Source organism: Octopus sinensis, linkage group LG10 (genome assembly GCF_006345805.1).
Source record: "Octopus sinensis linkage group LG10, ASM634580v1, whole genome shotgun sequence".
NCBI classification, from domain to species: Eukaryota; Metazoa; Mollusca; class Cephalopoda; order Octopoda; family Octopodidae; genus Octopus; species Octopus sinensis.
In genome coordinates this window covers 63,290,615-63,308,114 of record NC_043006.1, presented here as the reverse complement: position 1 = coordinate 63,308,114, position 17,500 = coordinate 63,290,615, and the positions used below count along the sequence as shown (strand labels likewise).

General features: G+C 35.1%; 1 protein-coding gene across 7 annotated transcripts in view; it reads right to left on the bottom strand.

The window, feature by feature from the left end:
• Positions 1-17,500, bottom strand: part of LOC115216514 (probable G-protein coupled receptor CG31760) — an 895,090-nt gene that overhangs the window by 66,293 nt on the left and 811,297 nt on the right. For all 7 annotated transcript variants that reach the window (XM_036506718.1, XM_036506717.1, XM_036506716.1 and 4 more), the window contains 2 exons: positions 17,320-17,388; positions 2,254-2,392 (listed from right to left, as the gene is read on the bottom strand). In XM_036506718.1, the coding sequence (XP_036362611.1) occupies positions 2,254-2,392; positions 17,320-17,388 (208 nt within the window). The remainder of the gene's footprint in view (positions 1-2,253; positions 2,393-17,319; positions 17,389-17,500) is intronic.

Below are 17,500 nucleotides of genomic sequence, written 5' to 3'. Positions count from 1 at the left end.
TTTAAATTATCCGTAGACAGCATTTTCAGTTGATTTATGCTTGAGAGGGATGCAGTTTATATCTTACTTGTTTCCCATTGTCCTAAAACACAGTGGCTTTATCAACCCATCGCAATATCAGTAGTTCATGTAGAACGCTGTAGCATAAAACTAATATCCGGACAATCCACGTCTATAGTTTTAATTTGCGGTCAAAAACTCATTACACCAGTGATGTTTTTGGAGCAAAAGTATGAATGTTAAAAATTACTCATTTCCCTTCTAAGTACAAGATTTTATAACAGTGCAAAATTATTAAACGTTTTAACTTTGTCTTCTTAAGGTCAAAATTTGCAGTCATCATTGCATGATCCCCATGGATGTGGAGTAAATCCCCATGGATGTGGAGTAAGGTAGTTTGTGATGTTGAAGGATTATCATTTGCATATAGAGGAGATCTGACGTGTCAGACAGGGTTCTTCATCTACTGGAATAGTTGCGGATATACTGATGTAAAAGTAAAGGTTTTTTGGCTAGATTTTTCAAGCATGGATATTACATGGATACTACTTTTGAAGAGCTGAATTTCGAAGTACAACCCAAAGTAATAAATCAGTAAAAAGAACCCCAGATGATGTCTTAAACAAATGCAAAACCCAATGAATTACTAGTTAATTCTTTTGGTAAATGTGTATGGTTTATTTTGGAGTTGATATGTATTTTGCATCAAATTATTGTAGTGATTCTTTTACGAATATGAGAAATCCGTAACATAATGTTCCGCGAAACGCGTTAGAATGAGGGAGCGCTTGAAAGGTAGGTAATTTCCTTATTGTAACATATATGTATAGGCTAATCTTTCAACATCGAAATGTTGATCTTGTAAAAAGCTAGGGTTAACTTTCTCTCGTGTTAGTTTTAAGGATAGGGTGGCTTGATACAGAGAAGAGGGATCTTCCAGTAAAATAAATTAGTTTACCAATAAGTACATGTGATACCTAGGGTAGGTGGTTTCCAGTAGAATAAATTAGTTTATGACATGAGGAAGTGGCGTGGTCGAACGTTTAAGGTAGTGACTTCACACACCGGAAAATGTTTTTTATCGTAACATCAGCTCTCTGCACAGTTTCGCGGCAAGCTTACTTATTCCACTTTGAGAAATTTTCTACTTATCATTAACAATGAGAACCTTCACTAATATCTTGCATTCTCCCGTTTGACCTACATAGTTATGGAAGTTTTCTCGCATAGCATGAATGGAATTATGGATATCAATACTGTGGTAGGTTTTAATAAAACTTCCCACTAGCCTACGAGAATGAGTTTCCACAATCAGAGAAGCTCACCTCAGTTATTTAGTATTGCCACTGTCTACAATGTTAAACTGTAACAACTATTCTGTATATACATATATATAAACAATTGCAGCATGGAAGGTGTTTATATACCATTTAAGAAACAAAACCGTTAGATTCACTTCAACACTTAAATTTAATTTGTCAAAATATTTTCGTCGCTTTGAGACCGCAACTTGTTCACTGACAAAATTTCGTACTGCATCTATATATATATATAATATATATATATATATCAAGATCGTTAATATATAAGATCACTAATTTAAATATCGATCTTATCAAGTGGCCAGCATGGGAATAAAAAACCTTCAAAGGTAATAATTATTATTAAAATTAGAATTTAGGGTATCTAAGAGGTACCACTACGCTTGAAATAACATCCAAAACTTGACTCTAAAACCACATTAAATGTTCATACAGCCCCAGGAGAGAAGACAAAAGTTTATTTTGTCCTTTTGTCTTCTCTCCTGGTGCGGTATAAACATTTAATGTGGTTTAGATTCAAGTTTTGGCTGCTATTTCAATATATATATATATATATATATATATATATATGTATATACACAAATAATGTTGTAGTACTGAAGGGTTGTTACCTGCTAGAATTCTTACTGGTTAAACATTTTAGGAGTTTAGGAAGTGTCTCTACGACACGGGCAGATTAAATACTACAATGCATTTGTGTTCGATGCACCAGTTACATACATACGTTACATACATTACACACACACACATTTGTAAGCATGTATGCATCTATCTATCTACTTATCTGTGCGCCAGTCAAGTTTTACTAACAAGTGTATAATAGAAGGCAATTTCTCAAGGCACTGTGAAGTGGATAAAAACTCGGAACCATGCGTTTTCTACACACTATAATTTGATTGCGTGTACTTTAAGACAATATAAAAGTACTTACATGGAAACATTTAAAAATAATGAAAGTAAAGTTTCGTTGTATATGGCCCAACTTATAAACCGACTTTCGTTGAATTCAGACGGTGCTTTTCGTACAACAATACATAATCGTACTCCCCAGAGGAGGAAGAGAAGCTCGGCTGCAAAAGTTAAGGATAAAGTAAATTGCCATTGGCTGTATAATAATATAAAGACAAAAACAAATATTAACAAAGCATATTGTATATATCATAGAGACCAAGATACACAAAAAACTCCACCACACTCTTCAACGCTGCGAAAGAATTCTAATTTGTTATCTGCAGCGTGCTGTCTTGAGATATATTAAAACTTTCTATATGTGCAACCGGTCAATACCTTTACATAAATGGGTTTAATGAACTTGCTTCGTCGGAAACTGTGGTTGGAATAGTTTTGTGACAACATTTCCTGTTCTTCGACAAATATTGAAACACATATGTAGATGTTAAAATACTAAACAACATAAAGAAAGTCGTATTCACGGCAAAAGTAATATCTGGCTCGGTCAATAGCCGGAAAAAACATACGAAAGTAGGTGTTAGTATGTATACTTTAATAGACAGAAAGTGAACTCGTGACACATATGCACACATGCACATATATATACGCAGGCAAACACATCTATCTATCTATCTATCTATCTATCTATCTATCTATCTATCTATCTATCTATCTATCTATCTATCTATCTATCTATCTATCTATCTATCTGTGAGTGTGTGTGTGTGTGTCTGTCGGCACAATATGGTCGAATGGTTAATAAGTTCGATTGATAACAATGAGGTCTGAGATTCAATCCCACTGAGAGGCATCTTAGGCAAATGTCTTTTCCTATAAGCCTCAGATTGACTCATACCTTGGGAAGAAATTAAGGAAATGCAAATTATAGAAGCTTCTAGGATGGATTATACCTATAATTCAAAAGGTAGAGCCTTGTCACACACTGCTTGAGAATTAACTTGTAGAATAGCCAGCCTCTTAAATATTTATTCGAAAGTAGATAATTGAGTTGATCGAACAGCAGTCATCATTGTCGTACACCCCTCACAACTCTCTCTCTCTCTCTCGCACACACACTCACTCACACATTCATTAATATATACATTATATATATATATATAATATATATATATATATATAATATATATATATAAAATGTGACCGCGTGTGTACCGTTGGCGATTTTTTTCCTTTTTCCTATGTTTCTGACGAAGAGCTCCGCATACAATAATACTATATTTGTTCCACGTCCTCGCGTTGTTGTGTTTTCTCTTTGTGTTTTCACGTTTGGATTAACTTTATATATATATATAATGAATAATAGATTTATATATATATATAAGGATAATAGATTTATATATATATATAAGGATAATAGATTCAGGCAGGTTCCAAAATAATTCAATAATGAATTTTCTAGCTACTAATTCTATGTCAACTTTGGATAAACTAGAGTTTCTCAAAGCAAATATCAGTTCTTAGTTGAGAAGATGTGTAATGGTTAATTATTGAGTGGATTTGTCATGTTTTTTATCATTAATATCAGTGAATCATTCTATTACTTCGTAAGAACTGGACCATAAGTTAACTTTAACCGTGTTCTTTAGTTTGTGTAGGTATTTACCGTTGATAAGTTTACTAATTTTGCCTAAATCCAAGGCAGAGGCATGCATCTGCCACTCTGAGGAATGGATTAGTGGGGAGAATTAGGCTTATGGTCTTTAATGTTGATTCTAGTGGGTTCTAGGGAGGTATGGTTCAGCTCTGTCTCTTAAATTGAACTTCTCCACTACCCTTTTAGCCTGTAAGTCTAAATTAGGGTACTTTGATGTGTTATTTTATAGTTTTTCACGTTATCTTTTTTAATTAAAGGGTTGTATAGATTATAATCTAAGTGGTATATATCACCGATTATGTCCGCGTGTACTGGAATTTAATGCTCCTGATAATACTCCAGATTTCTTTAAATCTGGCTAGTTGTGGATAAGGTGGTGGAACCTCACGAGATTTAAATAAATGCTGCAAATCCTCGTCGTTGTTGGTCTGGTCGGTTTTGTTTTCTTTCCGATCATACTCATATGTGCATCACTTCATGTGCCGCATAAAAGAATTGGTTTTATAAAAAAATGTTTTTTTAGGTATTCTTTTTTGGGTAGCAATGAAAGAGATGTATTTATGGTAAGCTTCTCCATATGCAGGTTGACTGCATATGTGCTCAGGAAAAATTTGAGTATATATATAATGAATAAATCGAGATAATAGATCCAGGCTGGTACTATTCAAACATTCTAGTATTATCAAAGTTCTGGCGAACCACATCCAATGGCAAGGAGTAACTTGGGACAATCCCAATATATTTCATCCGATGGATAAATATTGAGTTCGCTTTGTTGGATTATAAACAGAAACGAAATAAAGGAGAATATGAATAGAAATATGATTCCAAATCAAGCAGTTAATGGTAACAAGAATATTGGAAATAACCAGAGAACCTCCATAACCGAAATGTGAACTCCACTAAAAACGCTTGGAATCGCTAAAACGAAAATAATTGCATAATGGGCCAGGCTAATAATAAACTAGGTATATGGTTATATTCCTATAATTAAGAGAGAGCAATGACTAAAGTATCTATGGAAGGCTTTCTAGATGCGTTCAACTGACAGTCGAGATAAACCGGTGGCTGTAAGGAGTGCATCATTCTTGTACAGACCTCCGGAGATGTTAGGGAGGTGTTGGTTGATCTGGGAAAAGAAGCAAGAAGTGGACCAGGTTAGTAACATGGGTGGAGTCGGATGAGCCCATGGTTATGTCAAAATATATCCACAGACTAGTTACGTGATCAGTAATTATTATTGAAGTATAAAAGTGTTTTCCTAGTCGCCATGAAGATATTGATTTCAGATCGGGAAATACTTCCTTGCAAAGATTAGGATCTTATTTAAAAGAATAGGAGATATGGAAGCATAGTAGTTCGAAATGTGAAACCGAAGGAACTGGGTGCGTGATTTATCAGAAAGGGAGTGGAACCAAGTGATGATGTCACTGGTACAATTCCAAAGTCAAAGTTTAACCTTACTCCTTACTAGTATTATCGGTTCGGTCGACTTTGCATTTTTGTGGGAAAGCTTAGTCTAATAAAAGGTTTGGTGAAGAAGTTGGGATTATGGCCCTTCAGGGTGAAGTGGGGGTGGTGTGTATAGTTCAGTTCTGTACAGTAGCCCGAGGTCCGCGACGAGCTTAGAATGGAGGTTGTTAATGTCCATAATAGCATTCTTATGTGCTTGATTATAGTTTCTGCAGAGTTCCTTGAGTATGAGGGCATATGTTTCAACCGGGAGGAGTAGAGTTTCCCAGTTTTATCCGAAAAGACCTGTTTATGTTAGATATAATCCAAGAGAGCTTCTTCTGGAAAGAATTGGTTTTACCAGAAAACTTAATATATTTTAGCATTCGAAGTAAATCCTTTTCAAAGTTAGCCAGAGCAGAGTTAGGGGGGGTGTATTTTTGTGAGTTTTTAGGTTATAAGAGTCCTTGTTCTTGGAGGAGTTAGAGGTATTAGATTTATTATACAGACGTATACAATCGGAGCGTGATAGAAACGTTTATTTCGGTGATTGCAATCTTTCTTGGAAAACAATTTCTTTCGCTACCAGCAACAAAAAGAAAGTATAAAAATACACAAAACACAAAAACAGAAAAATCCAAGCAAAATCAAAAGCGATTTATCATTTAGAAAAGCAAGGATGCTTTTCACATATGTGCAGATCGGTAACCTCTCATATGATTGATCTGCTGTATCTTTCCAACTACAAGAATTCTTACTGCCGGTTCATGTATTCTATTCAGCTACAGAATTTATTTTACGAGTAGATCAATTCATCTGTCTCCAAATTTTGGTAAATTACTTAAGCACAAAACCAAATTTCGTGGTGGACAATAATGGTAGAATTGATATACCTGTACGTGGTTATCCAAGATGTGAGGCATAATGGCGATATCATCCTCAAGCCATACCATTACACACACACACACACACACACCACACACACACACACCACACACACACACACACACACACACACATACACACACACACACAATGGGCATGTTGGATAATGTAGCTCTATACAGACGTAGTTAGAATGCTTAGGTCTGTTTTAGATGGTGCTTGGAAATTGGGGATAAACTCTCACGACTGTATATTACAACTTCTTAAACTTAGTTCTTTGTTGGATAAACTCCCATCTGTTTCCTTCTCAGTACTGAAATGTTATTAAAGTGTTAAGTTTGAGAATGCAAGAGTTCAATGTTAAAACCAATTAATGATCTGATACAGCATATCAAAATTGTGTTTAAACAACTACAGCGTATTTAAGTAATTCTGAAAGGGTTTGGATTAAGGAAGCAGAGGGACATGAATTTATTGCAATACATTTCGTTCGTTCGTTACTATCTTGACTGCCTGTGCTCTCTGCTGTTTAATGATTTCAACATGCGATCTAGTCATTTATATATATATATATATATATATATATATATATATATATATATATATATATATATATATATATATATATATATATATATTATATATATATATATGTATATATATATATATATATATATATATATATATATATATATATATATATATATATATATATATATATATATATATATATATATATGTATATATATATATGTGGAGGCGCAATGGCCCAGTGGTTAGGGCAGCGGACTCGTGGTTGTAGGATCGCGGTTTCGATTCCCAGACCAGGCGATTCCCAGACCGTCTAAAGCTCCACGAGGCTCCGGCAGGGTGGTGGTGGCGATCCTTGCTGTATACTTTCGCCACAACTTTCTCTCACTCTTTCTTCTGTTGGCCTGCTCGCTTAGCCGGCGGGGTGGCGTCATTTGAAGGCTAAAACAATGCGAAGCGCATTGTGACCAGCGATGTGTAGCGATGTATATATATCACACGGTAACGGTGATATATATATATATATATATATATATATATATATTTATATATATTTATAGAATATTAGCAACAGAAGCAATATTAGTATCAAAAGATAATGTTCATATCCAACTTAACGTGGATGCCTTCTTAGAACACCGAATACTGCATTGTTAGCCTTGAAAGATTTTCTCGTTTAGGCAGTTAGTGTATTAAAGCAGACACTTAGATCGTAGCAGGTGAAATTCGTATGTCATGGACATCAGAATTTCGATTTCAGGTGATTTCAGTCTATTGGGTCTCCCCTAGGCACACACACACACACACACACACACCAACATTCACTGTCAGTTTACTGATTTCAACATGTAATATAACCATTCGATAAATATAGTTCCATAGAACAAGAAAGTTACGAAAATAAATTTCATCGACATGAGCAACAAAAACTCTAAATGATTGCAATAACAAATAACCATGTTGAAATGATTAAATTGAGTTCGAATCCCACCGAGCTTGACGTTGCTTTTCATTCTTCTAGAACCGATAAATTAATCATACTAGTCAAGCATTATGATCTGTGTAATCGACAACAATTTTTCACCGACCAAAAGCTGTGTTCTTGCCCTGTGTCTACACTAGAAATCAATATCTTAGACATTACTTCAAACATTAAAACTCTTCTGTGACAGAGTTTAACTTATAAATATTCAGCCATCAATTTTCTGTAACAAATCTTTCTTTTATGTTACAAATTTGTGACATTGGTGACTGATATTCTCTTGATGATGTAAATATTACGTTAGTTTCTGATCTTTTGTTACAGATATTCTGTTATAAAAGAACAAAGAATTATGATTCCACTGCAAATGTGCTGTTGTATATATTCCGTTAAATCTAACAAGTCTAAGAAATCTTTTATAGCTGTCTGGATACAAATTTTCTGTTATAAACATTCTATTACACGTACATACACACAACCCCCTTCCCCCACACGGAAACACTTGCTTGTTTCCAGTACATCTAAATCTAGGATTCGTTGTATTTGGAATTCACTCAGATATTCTTGATGCTTTCTTGTTTTCATGCTTTAAAACAAGTTTTAACATCCAGTCATCAGAGTTTTTCAGGTAGGTGTTGAGGCTATTTGTGGCAATCTTCATTGTTAATGCCAATTGTGGAAGTTCACGGCCTCCCTCTTTTCTTGACAGATAAAGTCGTTGTATATCTGCCTTAGGATAGTGCATTCTATGCATTGTCAACAATCTTCGATTCTTTCTGTCAAGATTACATATTTCAGTAACTGACTAGTTAACGATATTGAAACTGTAAGTCACGACTGGTATGGCTAAAGTATTGATAGCTTCGATCCTGTTTCTTGCATTCAGCTCTGCCTTTAGTATTGCTCTCACCCTGCGATAACATTCTCTCCTGATCCTTTCTCTCATCACTGAATGTTTGATTCCGTCCCCTTCAAATACCCCTAGGCATTTGTAGCTCTCCGCTCGTTCTAACTCTTTTATGATATTCTGCTGGTCAAGGTTAATGTTAGATATTTCTGTCATTTTTCCTTTGATAAAGGTAGCTTTTGCACATTTATCGAGGCCAAATTGCATCCTGATGTCATCACTGAATTGTGTATCAATCGCGAGTAAACTGTAAATCACGACTTTAGATTTAAAGCTCTTTGCAAAAAATGACCAACAACTCAAGGGCTTACTAGCGATTGTTAAACAATTCAGTGATGACAACAGAATGCAATTTGGCTTCGATAAATGTTCAAAAGACGGGCTAGATTATTTTATGCGCAACTCCATTGTCTCCCGAGACAAAAAGGATGCCAACAACAATATTTATCCTACGGATATATAGATTACATTGTTCCAACCCCGTTCCAAGTTTTGTTAGACCCTTTGTACAACATCCATCTATTATCAGTATTATTTATTTATTATCTGTTAGTATAAATTGTTAGAGCTATTAAAAGTATTTTTCACATAACATCTTCACCTTGCCGTCGTTATGGCATATAAACCGTTTTTTTCTTATTTTTTATAAACTGTACATTCTCATATCTTTTTACAAATCTTAATATCCTATTATCCATTGTTTGCTTTATAATTCTTTCTAAGTTTGAATTTTTTAAAAATTACTATATCTGAAAACATTTCCTTTTAAAAAGTTTGGTACCTTTTAATTATTTACTTTATATCTAATATTGAATATTTGATATTTCTTATCGTTACCTTCTCGGAATCGTTGGTTATGATCTAAAAGAATTTTTATTTTCATATTTGTATATTCTTATTTTTATTTTTACTTATATTTTCATTCTTAATCTTATTGATATCTCCTTTATAAATCTTATCACAATAATCTTTTTTCTATATACTTTATCTTCCTTTATAGTTTCAACTTATATTTAATTTTCCATAGCTCAGGTGTTATAGTGGGCCTCTACCCACTTTAATGATTCCCAAAGTCATGCTTTAAGTCTTTGCCTCTATAAACTTTAATTCCTTTATCGTCTACTTTTTCTCTTTTTATATTATGGTAATTAGTAACGGTTGGGTGGGCTTTCTTTTTTGTTTATTTTATTTCATTATTTTTTAAATTTTATCTTCTCCTTCCCCTAGTCAGCTTCCCCCCCCTGCTTAGTGGTAGAGGTAAAGCTTGTGAACTGGTTCTATTTTAAGTGACCTTGATAACTTAGTAGATTAGTAGATTAGGCTGACCACAAATATATAGAAAAAAGATTATTATGATAAAATTTACAAAGGAGATATCAGTAAGATTAAGAATAAAAATAAAAGTAAATATATATTTGAGCGTAAAGACAATAGAAAACTTATAACAGTAAGTCAAAATATATTTATTACAGCTGGAAATTTTGAATTTGACTCCAAGTTTCATGTGTCCGATCCTCGAGCGAAATTTGAGGATGGAAACAAGAATCCATTAATACAGATATCTTGATACGGAAAACATTTGATTGGACGCGTGCACAACGATAAAATCGAATAAACACAAAAAATAAAATATAATAAGTACATAATGGAAAACTTTCTATGGTAAACTGCAGGGGTGTTAAGCTAAAGGCTTTCCTAAATGTTATTCACACACAAATACAATCTATCTATCTATCTATCTATCTATCTATCTATCTATCTATCTATCTATCTATCTATCTATCTATCTATCTATCTATCTATCTATCTATCTATCTATCTATCTATCTATCTATCTATCTTTCTTTCTTTCTATCTATCGATGTATCTAAATTAAATTATCTGTCTGTATATCGGCTTGGTATTCAAATGCTACAAAACTGACTTCCACATTATTATTCCCAATCTCAGGAGGTAGTTTATATAATATCTATTTTGAGAAATATCTCCTAAATCTCTCTTAAATAATATCATACTCTTTGCCAAAAATATATGTTGGAGAAAGTTTAAATGAAGTTGTATAGGTAGAAATGAGAAAGACACTAAGTTGGAAAAGAGCGGTTGTATCAGGAAAAGAAATATTTGAAAATACGTGTGATGTCAAATTCTATTTTTCGTCTTCCTTCAGTCTCTCTATAATCGTTCCTTCTCTTTCTCTCTGTGTTTCTCCCCCTCTCTCTCTGGAATAGTGGAATAGAGAGAGATATAGAATGAGAAGGACACATGAGGCGGGAGAAGGGAGAGAGACAGATGCGAAGAGAGAAGGAACTGATTGCGTCTGTATATTTGCTTCTTTTTTAATTCTATCTTTTATGGATGCTTTTCTTGACCAGCTAGAAATAGTAGCCAAATGTGCCCTTCATCATACTATATTCTTTTATGTGTATTTATGTTTGATCCAACGTAAGAGATCAGTACATTGTAGCTATACCTTATAGAAGTATCTCCTTCAAACCTCACCTTATGTCGGAGTCAATGGGGTAGTCACTATACAGTAGCTAGACCTGTAAGAAATAGCACCCAGAAAATTTTTAGGGACACTTTATTGTTTTATGTATGTCTCAACCAACAAATGAATATCTACTCATTATGAAGACAAGACAGAAATAGTTGCCAAATATCGCTCAAATCTTATGTTATCGGATGTGTGTGTGTGTATGTGTGTGCGTGCATGTGAACGTGTGCGCATGTGTATGAATGAACCAACGAGAGAGAGCTCTATATAGAGGCTAAATCTAGTATAAAAATGCCTAAACTGCGTTCAAACCACAGCCTCATGTCCTATGTATATCCATCTATCTATGTAGCTGCCTGTCTCTCTGTCTTTTTACCAATACATCTATCTATCTATCTATCTGTCTATCTATATACATGAGTCAACCATGGTAGGCAGATGTAACCATGGTAGCTAGATGCAACCATGGTAGCTAGATGTAACCATGGTGGCTAGAAATAGCACCCACATTTCTATCTGACCATTAAGTTGATCCTACAAAAATTTATAATGAAATAGCACAAACGTCACACTAAAATATGTCTCATGTGCAGAATGTGAAGTCGTGTCAGCAATATTTCCTGAATACTGTTGTTTCTTTTCCCCAATATCTCTGATACCTATTGATTTGTCATTTGAATTTAAAGGACATGAATCTTCTGTCGGACACAGCTTCGCCCTGACGATCAATATATCTCAAGGGCAATTATCAAAAGTTGTTGGACTGAACAAGATGAATAAATTGATCATGTAAAAGGCTCGTTTTCACATCATTACCTTCATCTAGGCACTTTAAGAGTTGAAAAATGAGATGGTTTCTTCATGATAGCACCATGAGACAAGTAACAGTATTCTTGTTTATAATGAAGTGCGGAATGAATGATTGACCAAACAAACTTTCACTGTAATTCCTTCTTTAGTGAACACAGAGCTCATATTTTATTGCTCAAGTCTGAAAAATACTGCTTGGTGTTACTTTGATACAACAGTGGGACCAGTGGAATAGATAGAAAAAGGAAAAAATTATTACTAGCTTTCAAAATGCTTTTATAGAAGTTTTGTTTTTTTATTCGGAAACCTATAAATAAATATGATAAACAGGCTGAAACTCTACCTTCCCCTGCTCAATGCAACAAGAAAGGGATCTAGTAGAGGATAAAAAACATAACACATCAGAAGTAAAAAACGAAAAGGAAAAGAGAGAAGTAAAATGCATGTGAATATTGGAAACTTTGTGTTGAAATTCTATGGTAGATCTGTCTGTTGAAAAATCAGCAGCTGATATTTTGCTTAATGCAGACGCATATATATCTTGAATTCCCACTAACCTTGTCACTTCAGCAAAGTTGGCAACGAAGATTATTTCTTGTTACAATATTTGCAAGTAGTTCATGTTTCAGTAAAAATATCGTTACGAGTTACTGTCTATACCCAAATATAAAAGAGGATAGTTGAAAATCACCTGCTTAGTAGTGGTAGAGGGATAAAGATATACAATATCAAACTAAACAAACAAAAAAAAATCGTAGGACATTTGACTCGTAAATATGTGTGTGAACAATATTGGTCTTGAAATACATTTGTCACCGACCCAATGTTAGTATGCTGGTCTGAAATCAGCATTCATTTCTACCTTGCCACAGTATAAACTCGCAAGCTGATTTCCATTAAGTTACAAGATAATGTTACCAATGTTTGACTGATGTTTTGAATTAGTGGAATTGATAAAACTTGTGAAAGTTTTGCAACAAGAGTTGTAAACTTCAACAGAATTTCTACGAAAGATTTTATATCTATGAATTAAAGCCGACTTAAGAAATTCATTTGTTATATTGTACGAACATTCAAGTTAAAAGCATGATTAAACCAAAGATCTTTCCTGTTTAAATTTCTACATCTGGTAGCTAAATTCCTGGTTACGTATTCCATGTAAAAAATTCACTACAATTATGTGGTTCATTATAAAATTCCGTAGTCTTTATAAAAGCAACAACACCTGAAGCTTAGGATAATATACGTCAATTAACAGTGGGTTCTAAATTAGAGAATATTCACTGAGTGATTATTAATATAAAATAACTTTTCATTACAGTTATAGCAATAGACATATTTTAAGCGTATAAATCCACAGTTTACATTTAGAAAATTAACATTTGCTAGAATTCTCTCAATTGTAATTTTTAAATCTAATTCACCGGAAAATGAAATAATCTGTCTTCCAAAATCTGTCAATGCAATCTGTATTCATTTTTCACAATAGAAATAATTTGTCATCACAATAAAACCATCCGCCAAACATCAGCAACCGTTTAGACAAAGTGTCTAAAACATGTAGTTTCCAACCAAAAACGCTTTAGAAACATCAAACAAATTCTGCCCATTTTTTTTTTTAGGTGGCAGAATTATATATTAATAGCCGAGTTACTATTGATGATAAGGCATTGGTAAATGGGTTACCTTTGCACATCTATCCAATGAAAGAGGAAAGAGAGAGAGAGAGAGAGAGAGAGGAGAGAGAGAGAGAGAGAGAGAGAGAGAGATCAAGAATGAAGGCAGAAATAAGTGTGTTGCTGTAGAGGAGATGCATAGCTACCCAGCCAGATGGAAGAGCAAGTGAAAGGGGGAAAGAGAGAGGGAGAGAGAGAAAGAGAGAGGGAGAAAGTAGGAAATAGCAAAATAGTTTCTTCGATATTAATTTTGTACGTATAATCAATCATATGGTTTCTAATTGCTTTCATGACATTAATATTCTTATTAATAGATTTCTGTTTCGTTCCTCAAATTTCTTTCCATGATCGGAGACCTGAGATTCGGTGTGAGATTTAATATCTATCTATCTATCTATCTATCTATCTATCTATATCTATCTATCTATCTATCTATCTATCTATCTATCTATCTATCTATCTATCTGTCTGTCTGTCTGTCTGTCTGTGTGTCTGCCTGTCTGTCTGTGCGTCTGTGGTATGCATGCATATATGTGTGTGCGCCTAGTATGTGTGTATATATCTTTATATATGAGCACATACACACACACACACACGCCAAAAAACAAAAGACGAAGACAGGTGGTGTAGATAACAGCTAGATGTATTAATTTAACGCTCGAGAAGTGAAAAATCTTTAACGTTTCGAGCCTACGCTCTTCCACAGAAAGGAACACAGAAAGAGACAAAGAGAGAAAATAAAGAATGTGTTGTGGCTAGCGATCTGTCATGGCGAATGCCGGACAGAAGGGTCACACAGGAGTGCTAGGAAGAAGGGGAGATAATAAAGTAGTGGTGATCCTAAAACGAAGTTGCGCTTGCGTGTGTATGTGAGAGTATGTATGTGCGTGTGGAAGTGGGCTGGTGACCTTGACATGCGCGTGTGTGTATGTGTAGTGGTCTGGGAAGTGGTCAGTGCTAGTGTGTGCGTGGTGGTGTAATGTGATGTGGTGGTATAATGTGATGTGAAGTAGTGTTGTGTGGTATGGTGGTGTATGGTGTAGTGATGTGGTGTGATTGTGTTGGGGGTGGGGAGGCAAGAGTGGGGAAAGCAAGGGTGGGGTGTGGCTTAGGCTAAGGGTGGGGCTAGAGGTGGGGTATGTGAGAAGGCTGAAGGTGGAGGTACAGGTGGGGTATGTGGGAGTGGGTGTAAGGGATGGGTGGGATGGGATGGATAAGGAAGGTGGGGTTGGACTGTGTAGGGGTGGGGTGAGGTTACGAGGGAGAGGTGACGATGAATGGGGAAGGGAGAAGGTGGGTAGGGTGTGAAGAGAAGAGATGAGAGTAGGAGTTAAGAGAAGTAGGAGTCGGAGCAAGAGAGGCGAGGTGGTGGGAGGAAGTAGGTGTGAGGGGAAAGAGGAGAGGGGAGGAGGTTAGATGAAGACGGGAGGAGAGTTGAGCCCATGTGGCGCAAAGGAGCGAAGAGAGAATATTAAAAGAAACTATCTATTATCTCAAGAGATCCTCCTGGGCTTTTGAGAGAGTTTAAGTCTCTCGTGCTTTTAGTGCTTACTGTTCCTGCGCATCTGCCACACACGAAAGCGATCTTATCCGTTAACCTACCCTCGATTCCATTGCATATCTTATGCATCCATAGCTTACACTTAGTGCAACAAATGGAATAACGTCCCACTCCTTCCCTAAATATTGAGCAGAGCCATTTACCTGAGCGAAAGAGAGTTATACTTGCTTTCTTGCTAACAACTTTAGTCTTTGCTAAGACAGCTTTAATGCCTTTTAATTTCAGGCTTTGCTTCTAAACCTGGAACTTCTCCAATTCTGCTTCAGATTCTGCAGTAAGAGCGAGATCATCAGCATATAGCAGTTCCCACGAACATCCAATTTTGAATTTCTCTTTAATTGCCTAGAAAACTATGATGACTAAGAGTGGACATAGACCTGATCCCTAGTGAACTCCAACATGTACACTAAATTCATCACTGACTCTAACCTAACTGACATAATCGCTGTTCATGGCTTGTACGGCTCTAACAAGCCACTCCTCTACTCTTAATTTCTTTAGAGATCACCAGATAAGGGAGCAGGAAATCCTGTCGAAAGCTTTCTCCAGGTCGACGAAGGCTAAGTACAATGGTTTACTTTTGGCTAAATACTTTTCTCACTAGGAAGATGGCATCTGTGGTACTTCTCCCTGAAACAAAAACGAACTGTATCTCATCTAGTCGAGCAAGGGAGAGAGGGAGTGAGAGAGAAAGAGAGAGAGAGAGATAGAGAGAGAGAGAAAGAAGGATTGGCTGATAGGTATTTGAATTCCTTTCTATGATTGAAATGAAATTGACTCTTGGCTATTAAAGGCCCAACTTTACACACACACACACACACGCGCACATACAGAGATAAACACACACAAACACACACACACACATGCGCACACACACACACGCACACAAACACACACACATACACACACACACATACACATACACACAACACACACACACACACACAAGAATTTGTAAATGTCCAAAAGAACGTGAAATAATTCTTCTTGGAAATAGTCGATCTACTATTCCAATGAGATTTAGAGCAATCTTAAGGTAAAATAATTTCAGTGCTAATCATTAGTGTGCTGTATATTATTGCTTATTTGTTCTTTATTCCGTTTTACATAACTAATAGGTTCTTTTCTACTCTAGGCACAAGGCCTGAAATTTTGGGCGGGGAGGGGTCAGTCGATTAGATCAACACCAGTACGCAACTGGTACATAACTAAGAGATTTTCTATAATATAATAACTAATGATGAGGTCCGTTGTTTCATCAGAATATAATGCTTCTTGGGCCAAAAATGGTGACAACAAATGAAGGTGTGCTTAAATTGCTAGCGTACGTTTTGATTGGTTGTTATATTCATTAGATTCTTGTATATGTGCGTTCGGTGAATGTAAAGAGTGTAACTGCGCCCTCTTTGAGTGTCTGAAGTACATACTAGTATTTACTGGAATGCATGCGTGTATGTGTTATTAATGTATCTTTTACAGATGCCAGCATATGTTTAAAGAGTTCATGCAACATATTCTATAAAAGACAAATAACAATTATGTGTACATATATGCATGTGTGCGTATACATCCAATTTAAAAGCATAGGTGGCTACATACATACAAGCATACGCCTACATACATACACATATATACACAAATTATCATTTGTAACCTAGGCTATGTTAGTAATACCTGTGTTACTTCCACGATAATCTTGGGTTGTCAATAAAAACCAGTGACTAATTGGCAAGCCTGTTGCCAATACAATATATAGCAGAATAGTAAAAGTATGCAACACTTTTTCTAAGTTTTGGCATATGACCATCGTTATTATATAATTTCCTTCCTGTTTCCTTGTTTCTTCGTTGCAATCTTTATAGAAAAAAATTCAAATAACTGAAATCAAAAAGATAAAAATATACAAAGCACCAAACACATGCATGCATCTATAGCTAGAAATGTTTGATATAATAGTGAGCCTCAATACTCACAAATATTTACAATAGTCATGCAGTGAAAGTAGCAATGTCATACATAAAAAGTATTTTTTTTAATAAGTCATCAGAGATGTTCAATTAATATCCAAAATAACGTACCAAGAGGTGTTTTCACAAAATAAAAATAAACAGTAATTACAAACAGATTTCCTACCTATGGCAGCCGAATGGTCCCACCAATCAGACGAACATTGGAACGCTTGCAATCCACTAGTGTGTTTACCTGAAAGAATATATTTCATATAATCTGAATATATCAATATAAACAGTTGCTAAATGTCTAAGCTATTTATCTGTCTGTCTATCAATAAGCGTTTGGGTTTACATGCAGGAAT